At 43.1% G+C, this 18,902-nt stretch overlaps 2 protein-coding genes across 6 annotated transcripts in view; one reads left to right on the top strand and one right to left on the bottom strand.

Annotated features, from left to right (window-relative positions):
- Positions 1 to 1,546, bottom strand: part of KDM5A (lysine demethylase 5A) — a 52,243-nt gene extending 50,697 nt beyond the window's left edge. The window contains exon 1 of one of the 2 annotated variants that reach the window (XM_071422250.1): positions 925 to 1,546. In XM_071422250.1, the coding sequence (XP_071278351.1) occupies positions 925 to 1,089 (165 nt within the window). In that variant the 5' untranslated portion in view covers positions 1,090 to 1,546. The remainder of the gene's footprint in view (positions 1 to 924) is intronic. The other variant, XM_071422249.1, reaches the window with a different exon arrangement.
- A 664-nt stretch (positions 1,547 to 2,210) lies between these two features.
- On the top strand, positions 2,211 to 18,563 carry CCDC77 (coiled-coil domain containing 77). 4 transcript variants are annotated; one of them, XM_071422246.1, is made up of 11 exons: positions 2,211 to 2,300; positions 7,300 to 7,516; positions 8,664 to 8,806; positions 11,359 to 11,455; positions 12,791 to 12,848; positions 13,467 to 13,561; positions 14,484 to 14,632; positions 14,965 to 15,205; positions 16,058 to 16,183; positions 16,269 to 16,421; positions 18,205 to 18,563. In XM_071422246.1, exons 1-11 carry the CDS (start codon positions 2,269 to 2,271, stop codon positions 18,352 to 18,354), a joined length of 1,461 nt encoding a protein of 486 aa, XP_071278347.1. In that variant the 5' UTR covers positions 2,211 to 2,268; the 3' UTR covers positions 18,355 to 18,563. The 4 variants fall into 4 exon arrangements, with proteins under 4 accessions (XP_071278347.1, XP_071278349.1, XP_071278348.1 ...); XM_071422247.1 differs by lacking the exon at positions 2,211 to 2,300 and adding an exon at positions 5,501 to 5,976 and having other exon boundaries at positions 8,754 to 8,806; XM_071422245.1 differs by lacking the exon at positions 2,211 to 2,300 and adding an exon at positions 5,504 to 5,976.
- The last annotated feature ends 339 nt before the right edge of the window (positions 18,564 to 18,902 follow it).

Here is an 18,902-nt window from a genome sequence, read left to right as displayed (position 1 = left end):
GCAGCTGAGCAGCCTCAGAGGAACACCAATGCATCCAAGAGCCAGGAAAGTTCCACTTATCCTCAATGAACAGGATCTGGATCTGTTCCTTGTGGCCTCCCAACCTGAGCTATGCAGCTTATTTTAGAAAGGGCAGCCCCTTGGAGGTCAAGCTTTCACCATGTCATTAAACCAACTGAACACATTCTGGGAATCAAAACAGGTCAGGAGAGAGCCACGAAATCCAATCAGCAACCCCCATACCCACACTGCTCTCAGCTACACGCTGTCTTTTCAGGTTTTTACCTCTCACTGCTTTCAAGTCTCTTACTAACAGCTGTATTTGAAGTTTATTTGTACTTTAATAACTCAGTGAAATAAGTGCTTTCTGCCAAGCTGTCTGATGCTCTCTGCGTGATGACCTGCCCTGCCTGGTCACTGGGCAGGTGACCCTAAGTAACGACCAAACTGTCGGAGAGATTGAGCTGCTCCTGAGGAGCTGTGCACAAACAACGCCCCTACAAGAACAGGCTGGCCGTCCTCCTCCTAACGGTCTAACAACTGTGTTTATGAACAATGATCCATAACGAACAATACCCTTCCTTCTCTCCTTTCCCCGCCCGGAGCAAATGCCCGATTTCACCTACAAAGCCTTCCCAGCTTTTCCAAGCCGACTGCTGGCGTTGTGGAAGTAAAAATAGCACCAAGTCCCGGGCAGCGCCATGCACTCACTATTCGCTTCCCAGCTGCTCAGAGCAGCCTCTACAAAACCCCGCTCGGAGGTCAAAGATTCTACAGGTTCCTGGGCGTCCCTGGCACAGACACCGCGGCCTATGGAGAGCGACACACGAAACCCTGAGCGAGCGCGGGGCCTGGCCAGCCCCTCACGTCCGAGGCCCGGCCACTGAGGCCCGGCCGCTCTCAGCCCCCCCGGGCGGGCGGTACCTTGGGGGGCCGGATCTTGCAGATGCCGGTTTTCTCCGCCAGGCCGCGGATGCGTCCGATGAAGCCGAGCGGGTCGCTGAACTCCTCCCAGCTGGGCTCGAACACGGGGCACTCGGGCGGCGGCACGAACTCGGCCGCGTAACGCGACCCACCGCCCCCCGCCATGGCCGCAGGGGGAGGGGGGCGCCGCCGCCGCCGGGAGCGCAGGGCGGAGAGGGACGGCCGGGGGGCTCAGGGGCTGGGCCGGGGAGCGAGGCGCATCCCCCGGCGGCGCTGCCGGGCGGGGCGGCGGGATGTGCTACCGAGAGCCGCTGTCGCCGTCCCGGCCGGGACCGCTGCCCCCGCCCGAACCCCACTCCTCGCGTCCCGGCCCGCCGGAAGTGACGCGCCTTTCTAATCCCTCCCCGGAAGTTTTCGCACGTTGCCTTCCGATCCAAAAAGTAGTCCGTCCGCCGCGCTACTTCTGGAGAGGTGGCTTCCGCACCCGTCGGTCCCGGGGACGCCCCCGCGACAGATCCCAGCGCAAATCCGCCCCGCCCGCCGCCCCTCAGGGCACTGCGCCGGGGCAGGAGGGACGGGGACCGGGGAGGGCTGGGCCACCGCAACTTCCGCCGCGGAGGAATGTGCGACAAAATTAAAGCCATTCACTTCCGGTTCCGCGGGGCCGCGTCGCCCATTGTCTGTGCCGGACGTCAGGAGCGCCGCCAGAGGCCACGCCCCATCGCGGCCACGCCCCATCGCAGGCCCTGCCCCTGCCCTCAGGAGCGGTCGGTGCCGAAGGAAAGCTCCCTAATGGGGAAGGGACCCACAAATATTACAGAGTCCGACTGCTGGCCCTGCACAGACACCCTAACAGTCACACCCTGTGCCCGAGAGCATTGTCCAAACACTCCGTGAGCTCTGGCAGGCTGTGCTGTGCCCAGCCACCCTCTGGGGGAAAAACCTTTTCCTGATACCCAACCTAAACCTGCCCTCGCACAGCTTCAGGCCATTCCCTCGGGTGCTGTCACTGTCACCACAGAGAGATCTGGATCTTTTACCTGTCCATTGCAACGCAGTCTTCCAAAGTAAATTGTATGTCTTTTTAACCAAATAAATTGTATGTTGTGTTTAACCAGAACTGTGCCTTCGCTGTCTACCAATAATCTCACTTTATTCTTACTGATTATTCAAACCTCTGTGCTGCTGTTCTATTTCAGCCTCAGGAAAAGTTAATTCCCTCCTCCTGTTACCAGGAGGCTTTACAAGATCTGCTGCACGCAGATTAAAACATTTCTCTGCGTCACTTCCCTGCCAGATTAAAGAGGTGTCACCCACATTTTACGTGTGGGAAACACACCTCCAATGCAAATGGCTAACTTTAACAGAAGTTACAGGTAAGACCAAACTGATCTCATAAAACATTGAGCAAATTGAGGTTATTGTGTTGTTGCTGAGTATTCTTACATTTCATAGGGAGATTCTGACGTGGATGCTTGATAATTTTATGTAGGACTACATAAGCATGTGGAATGAAGATGTTTCCTCACTAGTATCTAGAAAATATATATTTCTACAAGCTCCTTCCACTTCTTTTCTTTTATTATTTGGTTGTGTCGGTCTTCTGATGAGCTGTACCAGAATCTTTTGAGGAAATACATTGTATTCCCAACAACACAATCACCACGTACCCGATTTCTAAGATAAGCAGTGATTTAGCCAGGAATTCCAGAAGGAAAAATCTCCCTGCTCAAAAGCTTTGTTTTGAGGTCCACTCTTTTGCTGGTTTCCCTGTAGACTCTTCAAGGTTATTTTGGTTTTACATTAAGATATTTAGGCTGGTGGAGCTCACTGGACGGCAATGCTGGGAATGTTGCAGCAGCAAAACCTAAATATCCCATATAAACTGAGGGGGCATTTTTCTCATCAGTTCTGCAAGAGACCCTTTTTAAAAGAGAATGTTAAGCTTTTCTCTATTACCTGCTCTGGTTTTGGTGCTGTCTATCCTTCAAAACACCTGTCCACATATTGTATTTGCAGGGACCACCATGGCAGGGAGAAAGGAAGGATGAATCTGACTCCATGTTCTCAGAAGGCTAATTTATTATTTTATGATACTATATTATATTAAAGAATACTATGCTAAAGAATACAGAAAGGATACTTACAGAATGCTAAAACGTTAATAATGAAAACTCGTGACTCTCTCCAGAGTCCCGACACAGCTTGGCCCTGATTGGCCAAAGAGTGAAAACATTCACATCAGAATCCCATGAAACAATCACCTGTTGGTAAACAATCTCCAAACATATTCCACATGAGCAAAACAGAGGAGAAGCAAAGGAGCTAATTATTGTTTTCTTTTTTCTCTGAGGCTACTCAGCTTCCCAGGAGAAAAATCCTGGGCAAAGGGATTTTTCCAGAGAATGTGAATCTGATAATCCATGTGTACTCCATGTCAGGTTTTATTCTCCTTGGTTATCTGGGGTTATTTATCATTTCCCTGAGAGAAGACTTCAGCCCCTCATACAATGTATGCAGCTGCTCTACAAGAGTGGGGAGAGCCCCTTGTCCAACCCCAGGGAATCATAAATATCCTGAGCTGGAAGGGACCAACCAACAAGGGTCATCAGGGCCAGTCCCTGACAGCAGCCTTTCTTCTGGACTTTGTCAAGAGAAATACCCTGCTATTTTCTCTGTTTCATGAGAAAATTGATTTGATGGAGAATCAGAGTCACAGAATGTTCTGAGTTGGAAGAGACCCACAGGGATCACTGAGTCCAGCTCCTGGCCCCGCACAGGACACCCCAAAAGTCACACCATGTGCCTGAGAGTATTGTCCAAACACTTCTTGAGCTCTGGCAGGCTGTGCTATGCCCACTGCCCTGGGGAGCTGTCCAGTGCCCAACCACCCCCTGGGGGAAAAACCTTTCCTGATACCCAACCTAAACCTGCCCTGGCACAGCTTCAGGGTGTGAAAATGCATATTATATGATTGGCTTTCTGGAAATATTAAAATGAATACTATAGGTGTTATGTTGGAAAGTTATGCTCTATTAATCCTTTTTTTGTAGTGCTGTAGCGTGGTAGAATATAGTTTTAGGCTACAGAAACTATGTGATGTAAGGTACTTTTTCTAACTAGCTCAAGGAGAGATAACAGCAACAAGACACAAAAAAAAAAACCAAGAGAAGAATTATTGCCTCCTTATCAGGAAGAACCAGACTTTGAGGAACCAAGACAATTGATTTACAAGATGAGGGAGGAAGTTGACAATAACCAGAAAACACCTTTTGTTTGAAAAGAATATTTGCATCATGTATGAGATATATGAATGTGCAACAGGCTATTGCTTGTAAGAGTTAATCTTTTGTTAGCAAGGTGTGTTTCTATAGTAGAGTACCAGACACCCAGACATCCGTAATTCTTTGCTTTTATTATCCTAACTCTGATTGTCCAAATTTTCATTGCTCTACTTTTTATGACTATTTTTATAACTATTTTATTACTATTAAACTTTTAAAATTTTAACACAAGTGATTGGCGTTTTTCACAAGGCCATTCCCTTGGGTCCTGTCGCTGGTCACCAAAAAGAGATAAAAGCCTGCCCCTCCTCTTCCGCTCACAAAGAAGCTGCAAATTGTGATAAGGAAGAACCTCTGGTTTCATAAAGAAGCCTTTCTTTGACAAAAAAAGTCCATGTCTATTAAACAAAGTCTTAAGGCAAAAAGAACCCTGGCTTATTGCTGAGTGTGAAAAATGCGTATTTTATGATTGGCTTTTCGCAAATATTAAAATGAATATTCTATGTGTTATGTTAGAAAGTTATGCTGTATTAATTTTCTTAAGTAGAGTATTAAATGTACTTTTAGGTTATAACATAATGTTAAAATAGAAACTATGCTATGTAAGATAATTTTTTTTTTTAAAGAGAGGACTTGCACCAAGGTAGCAGCCACAGGACACCTAAATCTTTCAGAGAAAAAGAATTTATTGCTCCCTTATCAGAAGAAACTAACTTCATCCCATCTCGCTCATCCCTGAAGACACTGTTAGGATTAATAGGAAGAAGCTGACTCTGACCAGAGAGAATCCATTGTCTGAATGGAATTTATGCATCATGTATGAGGTGTATGAATATGCAACAGGCTATTGCTTTTAAGGGTTAATCCTCTGTTAACATGTGTCCTTTTTCGGGCTTATTTTGCCCAGAAAAAGATACCTGGACGTCCCTAACTTTTTGTTTTTATTGTCTCATATTGTCCTAAATCCTAATTGTCCAAATTTTTATTACTCTAATTATATTACTATTTTTATAACCATTTTATTACTATTAAACTTTTAAAATTTTAAAAACAAGTGATTGGCGTTTTTCACACTCAGCAAATTGGTTTTTCTCCAGCACACTTAATAAATTAGGAAATCGTTTGGTGCATAAATGACAACACTTAGGTACTACTGGGAATACATGAGGAGGATGAGGAGGTTTCAAGGCACCGGGATGACCTAAAGAACACATTCAATTCAGCCAGAATTTGTGCCAGTAACTTCTTGTGGCCGCTTCCGAATGCCAGGTCACTTTCAAAGGAAAAGGGGCGTTTTGAATGGCGTGTTTTGCTGGTGTGGATAAAGGCTGATTTTATTTTGCCCCACAGGCCCGGTACTCCGCCATGGGCCCTCCGACCATCCCGGAACTACAACTCCCAGACGCGCAGGCGCGGAACCGCTGCCGCCCGTGTCGCGAGCGCTGATTGGCGCAGACCGCCGGGCCCGCATGAAAGCCTGTCTGTGATTGGAGGAGGCCGCGGGGGCGGGGCGTCGCGCCGTTTAAGTCGCGGCGGGGCCGGTGCAGCCGTTGCTCGGCCGTTGGGGCTCTGAGGAGGCGGAGGCCGGACCCCTATCTGGGGACCTCTATCCCGGGGCTTTTCCAGCGGGGCTCCCGCCGGGCACCCCCCTTTCACCAGCCTACCGGGGTGCCCGAAGCCCCTCTCCCCCACCCATGGACAGCCCGGCTCTCCGCAGGGCCGTGATGAGTGCAGCGGAGCGCGCTGCGGGGAGCCCGCGCTGCCCAAGGTAGTGAGTGTAGGGCGGCTGCTGCCGGGACACCCGGAGCCCTTTCCTTACTCCCCGGCGGCCTGGCTCCTGGAGCCCTTTCTTTATTTTCTGGTAGATTGGTTTGCGCTAGGGCACCTCTTGGGTCTGCTCCTCTGCCTGCTGTGCTTCCTTGTTCTTCCATCTTTCAGTTTCTGCTGCTCTTCGGCAGTAAAACGTTCGCCTTGTGCCTGGGTTACTTCTTTCTCTAGATACATTGTTTAAGGAGTTTCTGCTACTTCAGCAAGTTCCTGCACTTAATACTTATACTTTGGCAAATTTAATGCTTTCCTCCAGTGCTCAGAGTTTTCACGGATGTGCACTGGGGATCTTATCCAAGCAGCTTTGGTGAGTGGCCCCATAAAGGTCACCATTGCCAAATCACTTTTTCACCAAAATTCCTGATTCTCCACGACCAGATTGCGACTAAGCGGCACTTTAGTCAAGAAGCTTCTTAGCTTCTGTTATTCATAGTATCGTTAAAAAAAAAAAAGTTTGTAGTATCAATATAGATAATGAAAAGAGCACTTTCTAAGTTTTTTTTTTTTAACTCTGCAGCTCTGTTTGCAAATCTGCTGCTTGTTTGAACAGATTAAATGTTTGAATGCACTAAATATTGTTTTGAGGAAAACTATGTGATCATACATATCCTTGATTTGATTTATATAACATTGATTTGCTTTCTGTGTAGCACTTCAACATAAGATTCAAGAACTTGGCAGCTTCTATTTCAGTGTTGAAGGTGGACAAGCTATGTGGATAAGAACATCAAGTACACCAGAAAGGAAAGCACATAGGTTCCTAGACTTACACCTTAAATTATAATGGCTGGTGCATTAGCTAGCCTGAATTATCATCTTCATTCAGTGGTCTGTCTTTAGAAAGTGTTTTTCTGTTTGGGTGTCCAGTAGGGACTGTCACAGATTATGTGTGCCTGTTTATTTTTCAGTGGCTGCTGCTTCTAATTGAACAGCAATGGACTTTTTATCCCCTGAGTGCTGTCCTTCTATTCTTTTTCTCCTCTTTTCATTGTCATCCTCCCCAAATAATGTACAAGGCTTTGCTTCCATAACATCTTTTTTTATCTTTTCCCTGGGTTGGGCCCTCCTCCACAGTACAATACACCTGCAAGCTGCTCTTTATCAAAGTTCTTGCTTCTCCTAAATGCCATGATCTCCTGTTAATACCCAGAGAACAGTCAAGCTACTCTCTGTAAAAACTTAAAATCTTTTTAGCTACTTTAGAAATTGTTTTTAATTTCCCTGTCTGAGGCTTACATGTCATCAGAGCCTTGTTTCTCTGCAGGGTGCCAACCCCCCGTGCCTCCTCCAGATCTGCTGAGTCCCAGTGTCCGAGTCAGGAGGATTTCCCTCCCCTTCCATCCATCGGGGAGCGCTTGGCCCATCTGAACCCCTCCCACGAGCTCCTGGACTATTACCGCAAGAAGATCGCTGACTTCGATGAGGAGCACGAGGAATTGGTGAAAAGGCTGGAGAAATACAAACAAACCTATGATGAGCAGGTTAGGAAATGAGTTTTGGAACAATTATGGGCTACATGCACAAGCTTAGTGTTTTTATTCAATTGAAAATTCAGCACAGAATTCTTGGGATTTTATTAGCAATGTGGATTTTGGTGGTTGATTTTAAGATCTAGCTGTCTGTCCTCTGTCAAATCAAACAGAAAAGTGCCTGTAGGATGTTCTTCAAAAGTCATGGCTTGGTTGTATCTTCACAGTGGGAATTTTGCTTTTTTTTTTTAATATTAAGGCTTGAGTTTAGATGCTCATTTCCCACGTTTTCCAGCTTCTTTCCCTTGCTTCTTGTATTGAAGGAATGCTCTTTTGTCCAAATTGAATAGACTTTTACTTATGGCTATAATTCCTATTTACTGCAGTGGAATTCATAAGCTTGGCCATAAGCTGTTAAGTAGAAATTTAAGAATTTGCCTTTTAATAGGAAGAAATCTTAAAGAATACCTGCAAGATATGCAGTGTCCTGACACAGGCTATAGCGTGTATCTGCCTAGTAATCATGTTTGTAGTTGTGGATGGTTCTTTGGGAATAAAACAGTCACTTCTGAGGTGATAGAGGTGTCTCCTCAAGCACTGGCCATGCTTGAAGCAGCCTGAAAGTCCTTGGGGATGTACTGTACATCTTATTGTCATGTGGGAAAAAGAGGGGCAGGTTGCAAAATAATGCTTTTTTTTCATACAGGAGTGCTTGGTAGCTTCCTATACCAGGTGGAAAAAATGAAACATAATAACTAGCTGGATTTCTCACTGCTAAACCATACAGCTGTCTTAGTGTTTGTTCTTCAGTGATTTATTTCAAAAGTAAATGCTGTTAGAGGCCTTGCTAGGTGATGTCAGGCTCCCCATACCTGCTCTGACCACCAGTGTGGAAATGCAACCACTAGAAACTGGAGACCCAAGCCTTATTTCACTGTTGTGTAGTGACAGTGATTCGCAGGGCTCTGAACTCCCAGCTGAAACATTTTAAAATATTTTTTTCCAATTTTTCCAATACTGCCCTCATCTGGTCAAATATTGTAGGAGGCTAAATAATTCCTGAGCTGGCTGTTCCAGACTCAGAGCACAAGCAGTTGGAAGCTTGTAAGTGTTGTCCAGTTCTCTGTTCCATTTCGAGTCCCTTATGGTCTCCACTCAGCACCAGTTGCAGTGGGAAGTGCGGCACTTGGAGGAGGAGGTGGCAGAGCTGCAGAAGGCTTTGAGTGACATGCAGGTGTACCTGTTCCAGGAGAAGGAGCAGGTCCTTCGCCTCTACTCGGAGAACGACCGTCTCAAACTCAGGTGGGCTGTCACCCTGGTGTTTTCTGAAAAATCCCTTAGCCAGGATTTTTCTCCTGAGAAGCCTCAGGAAAGAAATGAAAAAAAATAATTATCTGATTGCTTGGAATGTGGTTTAATGCATTTTTAGTCATCTAGTCTGACAAAGTTCCTCACAGAGGAGCACCATTTATCACTGGTCAGGGGTCTGTGTACAAGTTATGAACAGGATGGGGCCGCTGGGGACGTGCTTTGAGCTGTTTTATTTTCCAGCATCAGTCTCATTACATGGTTATGACAATGGGAAGATGCCATCAGCTCACATCCCAGGCAGCAGACCAAAAACTTAATGTTACAACTTACTTTATAGGTTTTTTGACACAAAGCAAGAGCACATTGACAGTAGTTCTATCCAACTACTATAAGCACATGTACCTTTAGTTAAAACAATGCCTGCTTATTTCAAATACAATACTTGTTTGTAAGCCTTAAAACACAATGCACAAAGCTCTATTATTAAGCTTAAAACTTCCTAATATCTTGTTAGATAAACTTTTCTGTAGCTTAAAGAATTATTCTAAACAAGTGTTAATACACAGACCACTGTTCTATTTGTCCTTACTTTTCTACATTTTACATAATTTTTCTGCTAACCGATCTCATAGCTACTGCTTAGCTCTAATCACAGTTCTTCTGTCTCTAAGACCTGCCTTTTGCAGCTTTCCCAAAACCCTCTGATTTTATGGATTCCCACATGGTCTGGAGGTTGCTTACCAACAGGTGCTTCTTTGATTGGTTCCATGTGAATTGTTTTTACTTCATGACCAATCCCAGTCCAGCTGTGTTGGACTCTGGTCAGTCACAAGTTTTTATTATTCATTTTTGTCTAGCCTTCTGATATATCCTTTCTTTAGCGTAGTTTTAGTATATAATTTCTTTTAATATAATATCATAAAATAAGAAATCAGCCTTCTGAGAACTTGGAGTCAGATTCTCATCTCTGACCTCATCCTGGGACCCACAACAGTGGGCTGTCCTGTGTGGGGACTGAGGCACTGCCAGCAGCAATTTATTCTCAGCCAGACCTGGAGTCCTCAGTGCAGCAATTATTCCACACTTCCTATGGAACCATACCAGTGAAGGTGCAGTGCAATCTGTTGGGCTGCTAAATGTTTCCACTTACTATTATTCCTATTCTGGTAGTAGAAGGAAGAGCAGAAATTGAACATTGGTTCAGATTTGAATTGTGTGTTACCAGTTTGAATGTGAAGTTTTGATTGAAGCTGTCTGTGGTGAGTTGACCTTGGCTGGATGCCAGGTGCCCACCAAGACCAAGGCATCTCTTGTCATTCATCTCCTCTGCTGGACAGGGGAGAGAAAATACAAGAGAAGACTCATGGGTCAAGATAAGGACAGAGAGATCATTCACCATTTGCCATCATGGGCAAAACAGACCTAGCTGGGGGGAATGATTACCAATTAAATGACCAGAGGGCTGGAGCCTCTGTCTTACAAAGACAGGCTGAGAGAGTAGAGGCTGTTCAGTCTCGAGAAGGCTTCATGGAGCCCTTAGAGCAGCCTTCTAGCACATAGAGGGCCTACAAGAGAGCTGGGGAGGGGCTGCTACAGGAGCATTTAGTGACAGGATGAGGGGAATGGCTTTAGCTGAAGGAGGGCAGGTTTAGTTTAGTTGTTGGCAGGAAATTCTTCACTCTTAGGATGGTGAGCCACTGGAACAGGCTGCCAAGAGAAGCTGTGGATGCCCCATCCCTGTGAGTGTTCAAGGCCAGGTTGGATGGGTCTCTGAGAAACCTGGTTTAGTGGCGGGTTCCCAGCCTGTGGCAAGGGCGCTTGAAACCAGATGATCTCTAAGGTCCCTTCCAACCCAAACCATTCTATGAAATCAGAGTAGGATAATGAGAAATAAACCCAGATCTTAAAATACCTTTCCCTCACACTTCTCCCAGCTCCACTTGACTCATGAATTTTCTACCTCCTCCTCCTCAGGAGCACAGAGAGGGAGGGAATGGGGGTTATGGTCAATTCACTGCATATTGCCTCTGCTTCTTCTTCCTCCTCACTCTGTTTCTGTGCTCCAGCATGAATTTTTCCATTGAAGATTTAAGAACTTAAGTCAAAATATGTGTTGGTGTGCTTTGACACTTGTCAGGAGTGTAATAAAAAGTCTGATACAGCCCTTAATGTAGTTTGGGTTAAAAATGATGGACATGTACAATCGGAGAGAATTTTAGGTAGTTTATAACTCTTAATGCAAATTCTTTTCACCATGTGCTATTGTAGCAGCCTACATAGTATTATTGTACTTGAAAAGAGAAATGCTCTGCAATCAGCAAAACTGGTGATGGTCTCATTGGCAACATCAGGAATGTCTTTGGAATCTTGTTTTTAAAGCAGTAGTCTCAGAAACTGCAACAGGTTGGAAAACTTGCAGGCATCTACAGGTAAAGGAAAAGGAGAGTGTGTCACAATGTCATGATGTATTTTTAAAAAAATCTGCTTCTATTTGTATATTTTCTATTGTCTATTTTCCTATTTTCACTTCCTTTGTATTCCAGGGAATTGGAGGACAGGAAAAAAATCCAACAACTCCTGGCTATACTGGGAGCAGATGAAGGAGAAATTACATATTTTCATAAGGAGCCTCCACATAAGGCAAGTTCCATTTTTTCTGTAGATCTCCTCTTTGAATTTTAACATGAGTATTTGTATCCCAGTCTGACCACAGACCAGATCAAGTCAAAGGTTGCTAAATGAGCCCAAAGCAAATGGGGTCTGTAGCAACATCAGGTTTTAGTCTAAATGCTGTAGTATAAAGGTAAGTAAGAACAAGCACCCTGAAAGTAGATCCTCTTAGCATCAGCCTCCTTCTGCCTTCAAAACTTACCTCCAGCTTGGCCTCTGAAGTGTCAGATGGGAGTCTGAAGTCATCTGGCAAATGGTTGTCAAGAAGATGGCAAGAACACCACAAAAAGGAAAAAAAAAGGTGCAGGAAATGGCCAGGCACAGTGTTTGAAGGTCAGCTATCTCCGAATGCCTGTCTCAGAGCTTCAGTAAAGAATGTGTCAAGGTTGCTGCAGCAGTTTCCTGGGCTGAAGGTTGCTGAAGAACCATCTAGACAACCTCTAGACAACATTGTGTTGCATATTTCAGAAGTGATGTTGAATTGTTTAAATGGCAGCACATATGGTGTGCAATGTAGTTGAACCTAATTAGAAAAGTCATGAGTGATTTGGATGTACAAAGACTATGATGGGAATATAGGATTTATTTTGAAATAAGGTGCAGAAAAAGGCTGAAATATGCTGCATTGTTCATGGTTGCTCTGTACTGCTCAAGCTCTTCAAAAATCTTGCCAAAGCTTTAGAATTTTTGGTTTAGGGTAGCTCTAAAATTAAGCCTATTATGTAACGTGAACATAAAGATAAGCTTTGGGGTTATAACCTGCTCTTTCATGGCCTCCTTTTTTTAGGTGGGTTTCAGTTCGAACTTGAGTTTCAGTATTTTTATCACTTAGCTTCTATCTCAGGCTTGTTCAGTATCTTGAATGGATGTGCTGATAAATGAAGCTTCATGTTTCTCTGTCTTGCTGAGACAAGGAGTATAAAAAAGGGCAATAACATCATCTTCACCTTCCTCTTCTCTCTGTCTCCAAAATGCTCTTTTTCCTGCTGAGGGTGCTGATTTTCACCCTAATGAAGCCATCAGAGGCAGAATTACTTTCCACTTTTTCTGATGAAAAATATAGAGGCAGTAATGGCAAAACTTATCCATGATAAAGGAAACTTTTCAACATGGGCATTACACTTGTGAAATGCAGTGTCTTGTCTTGTGGTAGAAGTAAGGTAATGCTGTTCTTTTGGATATCTTGTTTTAACTTTTTACAGTTTTATATTTACTTTTAACTTTTTAAAGTTAAAAAGCTAAAACCTCTTGACCATTGCACCTTTGGGGAAGTAGATGCTCAGTGCATTTTTCTTGTTTCTGTAGGTTACTGTGCTGCAAAGGCCACCAGAGACCCAAGAACAAGATGATGTTTCTAGCACAGGTACCCACACCAAGCTGAGTAACAGCAGCTCAGCTCTTGCTTTTTTTGTGTGTCTGTCTTTTGTAAGCCAAAATAATGGCATACAGGAATGTATGTGAATGCTTTGGTAAATTTCCATTAAGTTCCCTAAATGTGACTCTGCATATCCATGCAGTACACCTGGCTTCCCTTCATCATCCTTTAAAACAGCCTTAGCTTTCATGTCCCTGGTGTGCTCAGCTAAGGAGGAGGCTGTGGGACATAATTGTTTAATCAGATTGACTGAAATTGGCCAACAAGCTCAAAACTCACTCAAGCCTTGATGTTTGTGCAGCTGTGGCATCTGCCTGTTCATCACTTATTTTAAGAAAACATGTCAAATTTTCTTTCTATACATGCCAACAAAATTAGGAGGGTGCCTAAATACTGCAGTATGATAGAGAGGATAAAGGTGTGTGATCACCAGAAGTTCTAGAATTCTTTTCTTTCAGCTAAGCCTCAGAAGTCCTTGTGACTGTAGCAGTGGAAGTCTTTCTGCTGTTCCTGTAGGCCCACCACAACACAAGTATGTCATGCTTGGAAAGGTACTGCAAGTACATTGGAAAACCCTTTCCCACTTCAGTTAAATGTCTTCAATAGGTACAGAGAAGAGTGCTTCAAAAGCAGCAGCAAAAGTAGAGAAATTAAGAAGTTCTCAGAGAGATCAAAAAGATCATGACACACTTCTACTACAGGTAAAAATGTTTCCTAGCTGATGGACATAATTGCTGGCTTGCAGAAAATTATGATAAAAAATATTCTGTCTGCTTAAGATGTAGATGTACCAGTTGTATAAATCCCTGCATCTTACTATGGATCCACACTTTGTCAGTTTACTTAGCTGTTTCTTTGCTGTGAATGTAAATTTAAGAACCGTTTCTGGAAGCTTTATGTAAGCAGATGTTCCCTTAATGTCAACTGAAATATGTTGTCCTTAAGTACAGAATGTGTAATTGATGTTATCTCCCATAATTTGATAGCAGATGTGAATTTACATTAAACCCACTGAAGATGTGCAGGGTTGGGTGTTTTGTGGAAGCTTGACAAAAGCAATGTGCTTGAGACACAGCAGCCTCCTGAAGTGCATTGCATTGATAAAATGAAATATTCCCTTTTCTAGACTTCCATAAGAGTTTAGGCATAGGTAGCATGACAAAATGAAAGATAAAATGTTCAGAATCATGAACCGGGGAAGATGCTAGAAGCTGATGCCAAGTATGAGGAAAGATGAATCAAATAATGGATGAACTTGTACAGCAGATATTGATGGTAGTTGGTTTTTTATTATTATTAATATTATTTGTTCAAGCAGAGGTACAGAAGTGTCTCTGCATATTCCACAGGATTTGTTAGATGTGTGCAATTTAAATCTTAATAATATATAAATATTAACAATCTAGTGTTGCTCCTCATAGTATCCCTCTCTTGCCTACAGCATGTTTTTTGTAAATGCTTCAGTTGTTTGAAATAATTAGCATTAAAACAAAAACAAAAGATTGGGAAATTAGAACTGCCAAAGGTGTTATCAGGTACAGTTTTTGATCTAAATCTTGGAATTTAACATGAGCAGAGCTGGCATGAGGTCTTGTTCTGTAATGTCTGTGTTTGCTTGTGCAGGTGAAGGCCCTGCAGGCTCAGATAGAAGAACAGACACGATTGACCAAGGAACAGGTGGAGTCCCTGCTCGAGGACAGGCGGATTCAGATGGAGGAAGCTGAGGTCCGGCACCAGAAGGACCAGGACAAGATCAAAGCTATAACAGAAAAGTGAGTGTGAGAGCATGACCATGATGTAGTCATGAGAAGAGAGGGAGCAATGGAAATGTTATGGCTTTCAGTGCATTGCTTTCTGTAGCAGGCAGAAAAGCAAATTCTGCAGCCATCTGGTAGTGTGTGTGGAAGATGAGTGGAGTAATCTGCTTATTAAAAATCCTCTCTCACATTGGAAGAGGAGCACTTCTTTCATTAGATGAGAAGAGTTCAACTCACATTTAGACCGTGTGTCTTCTCCTGTGCTTCTTCCAAGTTGCAGTGATGACTGATGAAATTAAGGTAGGCACTAGGAAAGAAGTTAACTCCACTGGGATCCCTTTTTTCAGGCTTCATAAGACCCAAAATCTCTTATATGAGAGTACCCGGGACTTTCTCCAGCTCAAGTTTGATGCCAGAGCCAACGAGAAAGCATGGATGGCAGAGAAGGACAGTCTGTTGAGGAAACTTAGCAAAGATCTGGATCAACTTGCTTTCAGCACAGAGTCAGGACAAAAGAAGCAGACAGAGCTGAAGAAGATGCTTCAAGGAAGTGATGGAGCTTCAAAATCCCACAGCAAAGAAATAAAGGTAATTTTTTTTGTTGTTGGTAGAGCACTCTTTAACAGTTTTTGACTAGGAAATTGCAAGCACCTTGCCTTTGGCACAATACACAGTCACTAGCAGCACTTTCAAAGTTGTACTGGATTGCCTTAAGTTACATTGTTGTTAGCAGTAATCTAAATAAAAAACCCCTCCTGCTTCAAAATCAGCATCACCCTCAAATTTCAGATAAAATGTACAGTTAGGATTTATGGTAGCATGTCACTGTCAGTTTCTTTCATGCTCAAAAAAAATCCCAAATTCTGTAAGCTGTGTGATTAATTGGGGCCAACAGTTTTCAACCTGCTGACTGCATGTGGCTCTCTTTCCTGTAAGTGCTCTGAGCTAATGGTCTTAGAATGCAGTGTCTGGATCTCCCTTGATGCTCTCAGGGGAGAATGAGTCCTCTCAACTTACGTCTTCCAGCTCTTCTCTAGCAGTCTGAATTTTTCTTCCTCTTCCACTACACTTCCAGTGACAAGCTGGGAGATCAGAATAAGGAATGGCAAAGTAAACAGGAAATAGGGAATTGTTTCCATTGAGCCCTGAATGCAGATGCCTCTGAAAGTACTGGGCAAGCAGCTGTGAAAGGGGAGTTACAGCATTAATTGAATGTTATTTTTAATGATGAGCAGTCAGACAAAACTGGTAACTTATTCAAAGGTTTTGGTAATGGGACTGAAGTTAGAATATTGTCCTCACATACTTGCGAGCTCTAGTTCCAGTTAATTTTTATTCTCCTGTCATATTGGCAGTGATACCACACTTGCTTGTCCAGGGCAGGGGAAGTTTTGTGAGCACAGTCTTGAATTAATTTTTTTTGTTCTTCCTCTGTCATAGTTACTGCAAGACAAGCTAGTGCAGGAAAAGCACCTGTCACACATGTACAGAGAGCAGTGTGTCTCCCTGGAAGGGGAGGTGGCTAGGATCCGTGAGGAGAGAGATGCTGGCAAAGAACTCTTTCAGGTAATTAGTCTGTAATCATTTGCTGGCTGGGTGATGAGCTTCCAGCATTTATTTTGCATGGCCTATTGAGTTTTCCTCTCCACAGGAACGCTCAGAGAAGATGGGGAAGCGCCTGAAACTGATGACTCAGCGATGTGAAGCCTTGGAAAAACGTCGGAATCTGGAAGTAGAGGGCTTCAAGAATGACATCAAACAGCTTCAGCAGAAACTGAAAGATGTAGAGAAGAAGATTTATAAGGTAACAGCTAAGTCTTTGAGGCAGGCTATTGTGGGCTTATCCTATAGAGATGTATTCTCAGTATTTAATGTAGTATTCCTCTAGGGTTAAGGAAATAATTCCTTTTCTAAGTGTGCCTTTAAATATCAGTATCTGACAAAACTTGCGTCCTCTGTATTTTACCAAGCAAAAAAGATTTGTCTTTGTTTATCAATTAGGCATCAAGCTTACCAAGAACTGTCTTTGGTACACATTAGCTGTGTTTTTTTGTTTCCACTCTCAAAAGTTCTTATGTGATACCTGTAGCTTACTTAGCTATCTCAAAATTGCAAGGCAGTGGTTTGATTCAGGAGTTTATCCTGCAAAGAAAATGAGTGTTTATTTTCTTTGTAAGAGCCATAGTGTTTGGTTCTGTTCCAGTGAGAGGTTGATCACTGTCTTAAGTATTTTGGATACTCTGTTTATTACTTTAGTATGTCATTTATGACTTTGCAAAAATCACTGCAGAAGCAGTGGCTGGAAGTTGTGTTCTTTGTAGTAGCTTCCAGGTGTGTAGATGAACATCTGAACAGCTTAGAGGGAAAGGCACAGCCTTGATGTTGCTTGGAGTTAAGGATGAGACTTTTATCTATAATGTGCTTGAGAGGATCATCTCAGCATAGCTTAGGCTCTCCTGCAGGAGTCTGGCAGTGCTACTGATTGATTCTTTTCCTGTACTTTTGATGCACAGTTCAGTTTATGCAGACTAATGCATTTATTTTGATTAAAGTCTTCAATTTGTTTGGGTTTTTTGGTTTGGGGTTTTTTTAAATGGCCTGTGAATTTTTCAACTTTATTCTTTAAGGACTAACAGCAGTATATGAACAAGGGGAAAGAGTGTGTATGATGCCTTTACTGGAGACTTGTATGTTTTATATCTGGGTGTGCTCTTCATTGTATTCTCAATTTCTTAACACTGTTAACCACAAGAGGGCAGGGGAACAAAGCACTTGCAAGAAGTCTCCAGAGTGATCATTCAATCCCTCTCATTGCTTGAGGTCAAAATGACTAAAGATGACTAAATTTCCTGATTTGCATATTAACATTTTTGACTGAAAACTACATGATGACACAATAAGAAACCATAAGTGGGTGAGGAGAATAGAGGGATTTTAGAGCAGCTTCCAATGCTGTGCCCTTGAAAGTGGCTGGGCTGGCATGCTCTAGCCAGTTGCAGGGTGACAGGAAATGTCAGCCCTGGCCAGCTTGCCATCAGGAATTCTGATTATCCAGCAGCCTTTACTCAGCCCAGTACAGGCACTGCCTGAGTCAAGGCTTTGGACTTGAGCTGCTCTTGAATCCTGTGCACTTCAGAGGGCAGCAGGTTAGCCACAGCAGTTAGAACACCTCTGGTTGAAATAGCAAAAGATGAAATGTCATCTCCTGAGGTACTTAGAACTAGATACGAGTTCCTTGATAAATACTTTGACTTGCCCCTTTTTGTGTGTCTCTAAATAATACAGGCACTAGAAAGGAGTCAACAGGCTATGAGTCAACATGGTTATATTCTATTAAGATTTCTTCCTTGCTAGTACTATAATACAAAAACATAATGTTATGAAAGCTTTGTTCTTTATTTTTGGTTCTGGAGCACCTTGCTTTTGGTGATGTGCGTTATCCTTGGGCTATTAACGTAAACGTCCTCTTTGCTGGCTACAATGGGTCTCCTTTAGAGTTCTCTCCCTCATATACTTACCATAATGCTCCATAAATTGTATTCTGTACAGCTTTGTTTTTCTTAATTTGTTTTTCTTTTTGTTTTTAGGTGGCTTTGAATTTGGCACCAGACGACCAGGATCTTGCAATTCTACATGAGATCCGCCAAGGAAACAAATTAACACGTAAAATTCAAGGAGAACTAAAAGACTTAAAAACAAAAATCTACATCTTAGAGGATGAACTACGGCACTGCTGAAGCTGAATTAGCAGCTGGCATCCTAGTTTTAGGAATAGGACATTGCTAGACTTGAATAGTCATATGAAAGAACAGCTCCTGCTTGTTTGTTTCCTGGCATCCATCAACAGAAATTTGAGGAAATCTGCTCTTGAGCCATTCCTAATGTACCAGATTATATTGCTGTTTGAGCTGAGAGATGGCACCTGATAAAACTGACTTTAAAAGTACATGATGACTGTTACATCAGGAGTGTGTGTGTGTGTGACTGTATTTTCATATCTGTGCTAGGGATCAGTGTATACTGTCCTCTGCCTTTATTTGGAGCATATTCTAAATGACATACATGTTTATAATGAAATTAACAATCCTAGAAAGGATCTATGTGAAGATCTGGATTTTGACTGACATTTTCCTATGTGAGAAGCAGCTTTTAAAATAGTTCCTGCTTTTAAAATACTTCCATGATTCCTGTTTTGGTGCTTAACACCTCAGGATGTAACTGTAAATTCTCATATAGAAAGTCTGTACTAAAATGTCTTGCATTTGATTCCTGGACAGGATAACTA

Source organism: Agelaius tricolor, unplaced genomic scaffold (assembly GCF_023055355.1).
Source record: "Agelaius tricolor isolate 1412-34295 unplaced genomic scaffold, bAgeTri1.0.p SCAF_3, whole genome shotgun sequence".
NCBI classification, from domain to species: domain Eukaryota; kingdom Metazoa; phylum Chordata; class Aves; order Passeriformes; family Icteridae; genus Agelaius; species Agelaius tricolor.
Note: the sequence above shows the minus strand (reverse complement) of the source record. Positions and strands in the feature narration are given on the sequence as shown.

Bases quoted from the DNA above. Each gene is read 5' to 3' on its own strand.
- CCDC77 (XM_071422245.1), top strand. From the start codon at position 5,903: ATGGACAGCCCGGCTCTCCGCAGGGCCGTGATGAGTGCAGCGGAGCGC. The intron at 11,456-12,790 runs GCAAGTTCCATT...TTGTTTCTGTAG, and splicing joins ATAAGGAGCCTCCACATAAG to GTTACTGTGCTGCAAAGGCC. The intron at 12,849-13,466 runs GTACCCACACCA...TGTCTTCAATAG, and splicing joins AGATGATGTTTCTAGCACAG to GTACAGAGAAGAGTGCTTCA.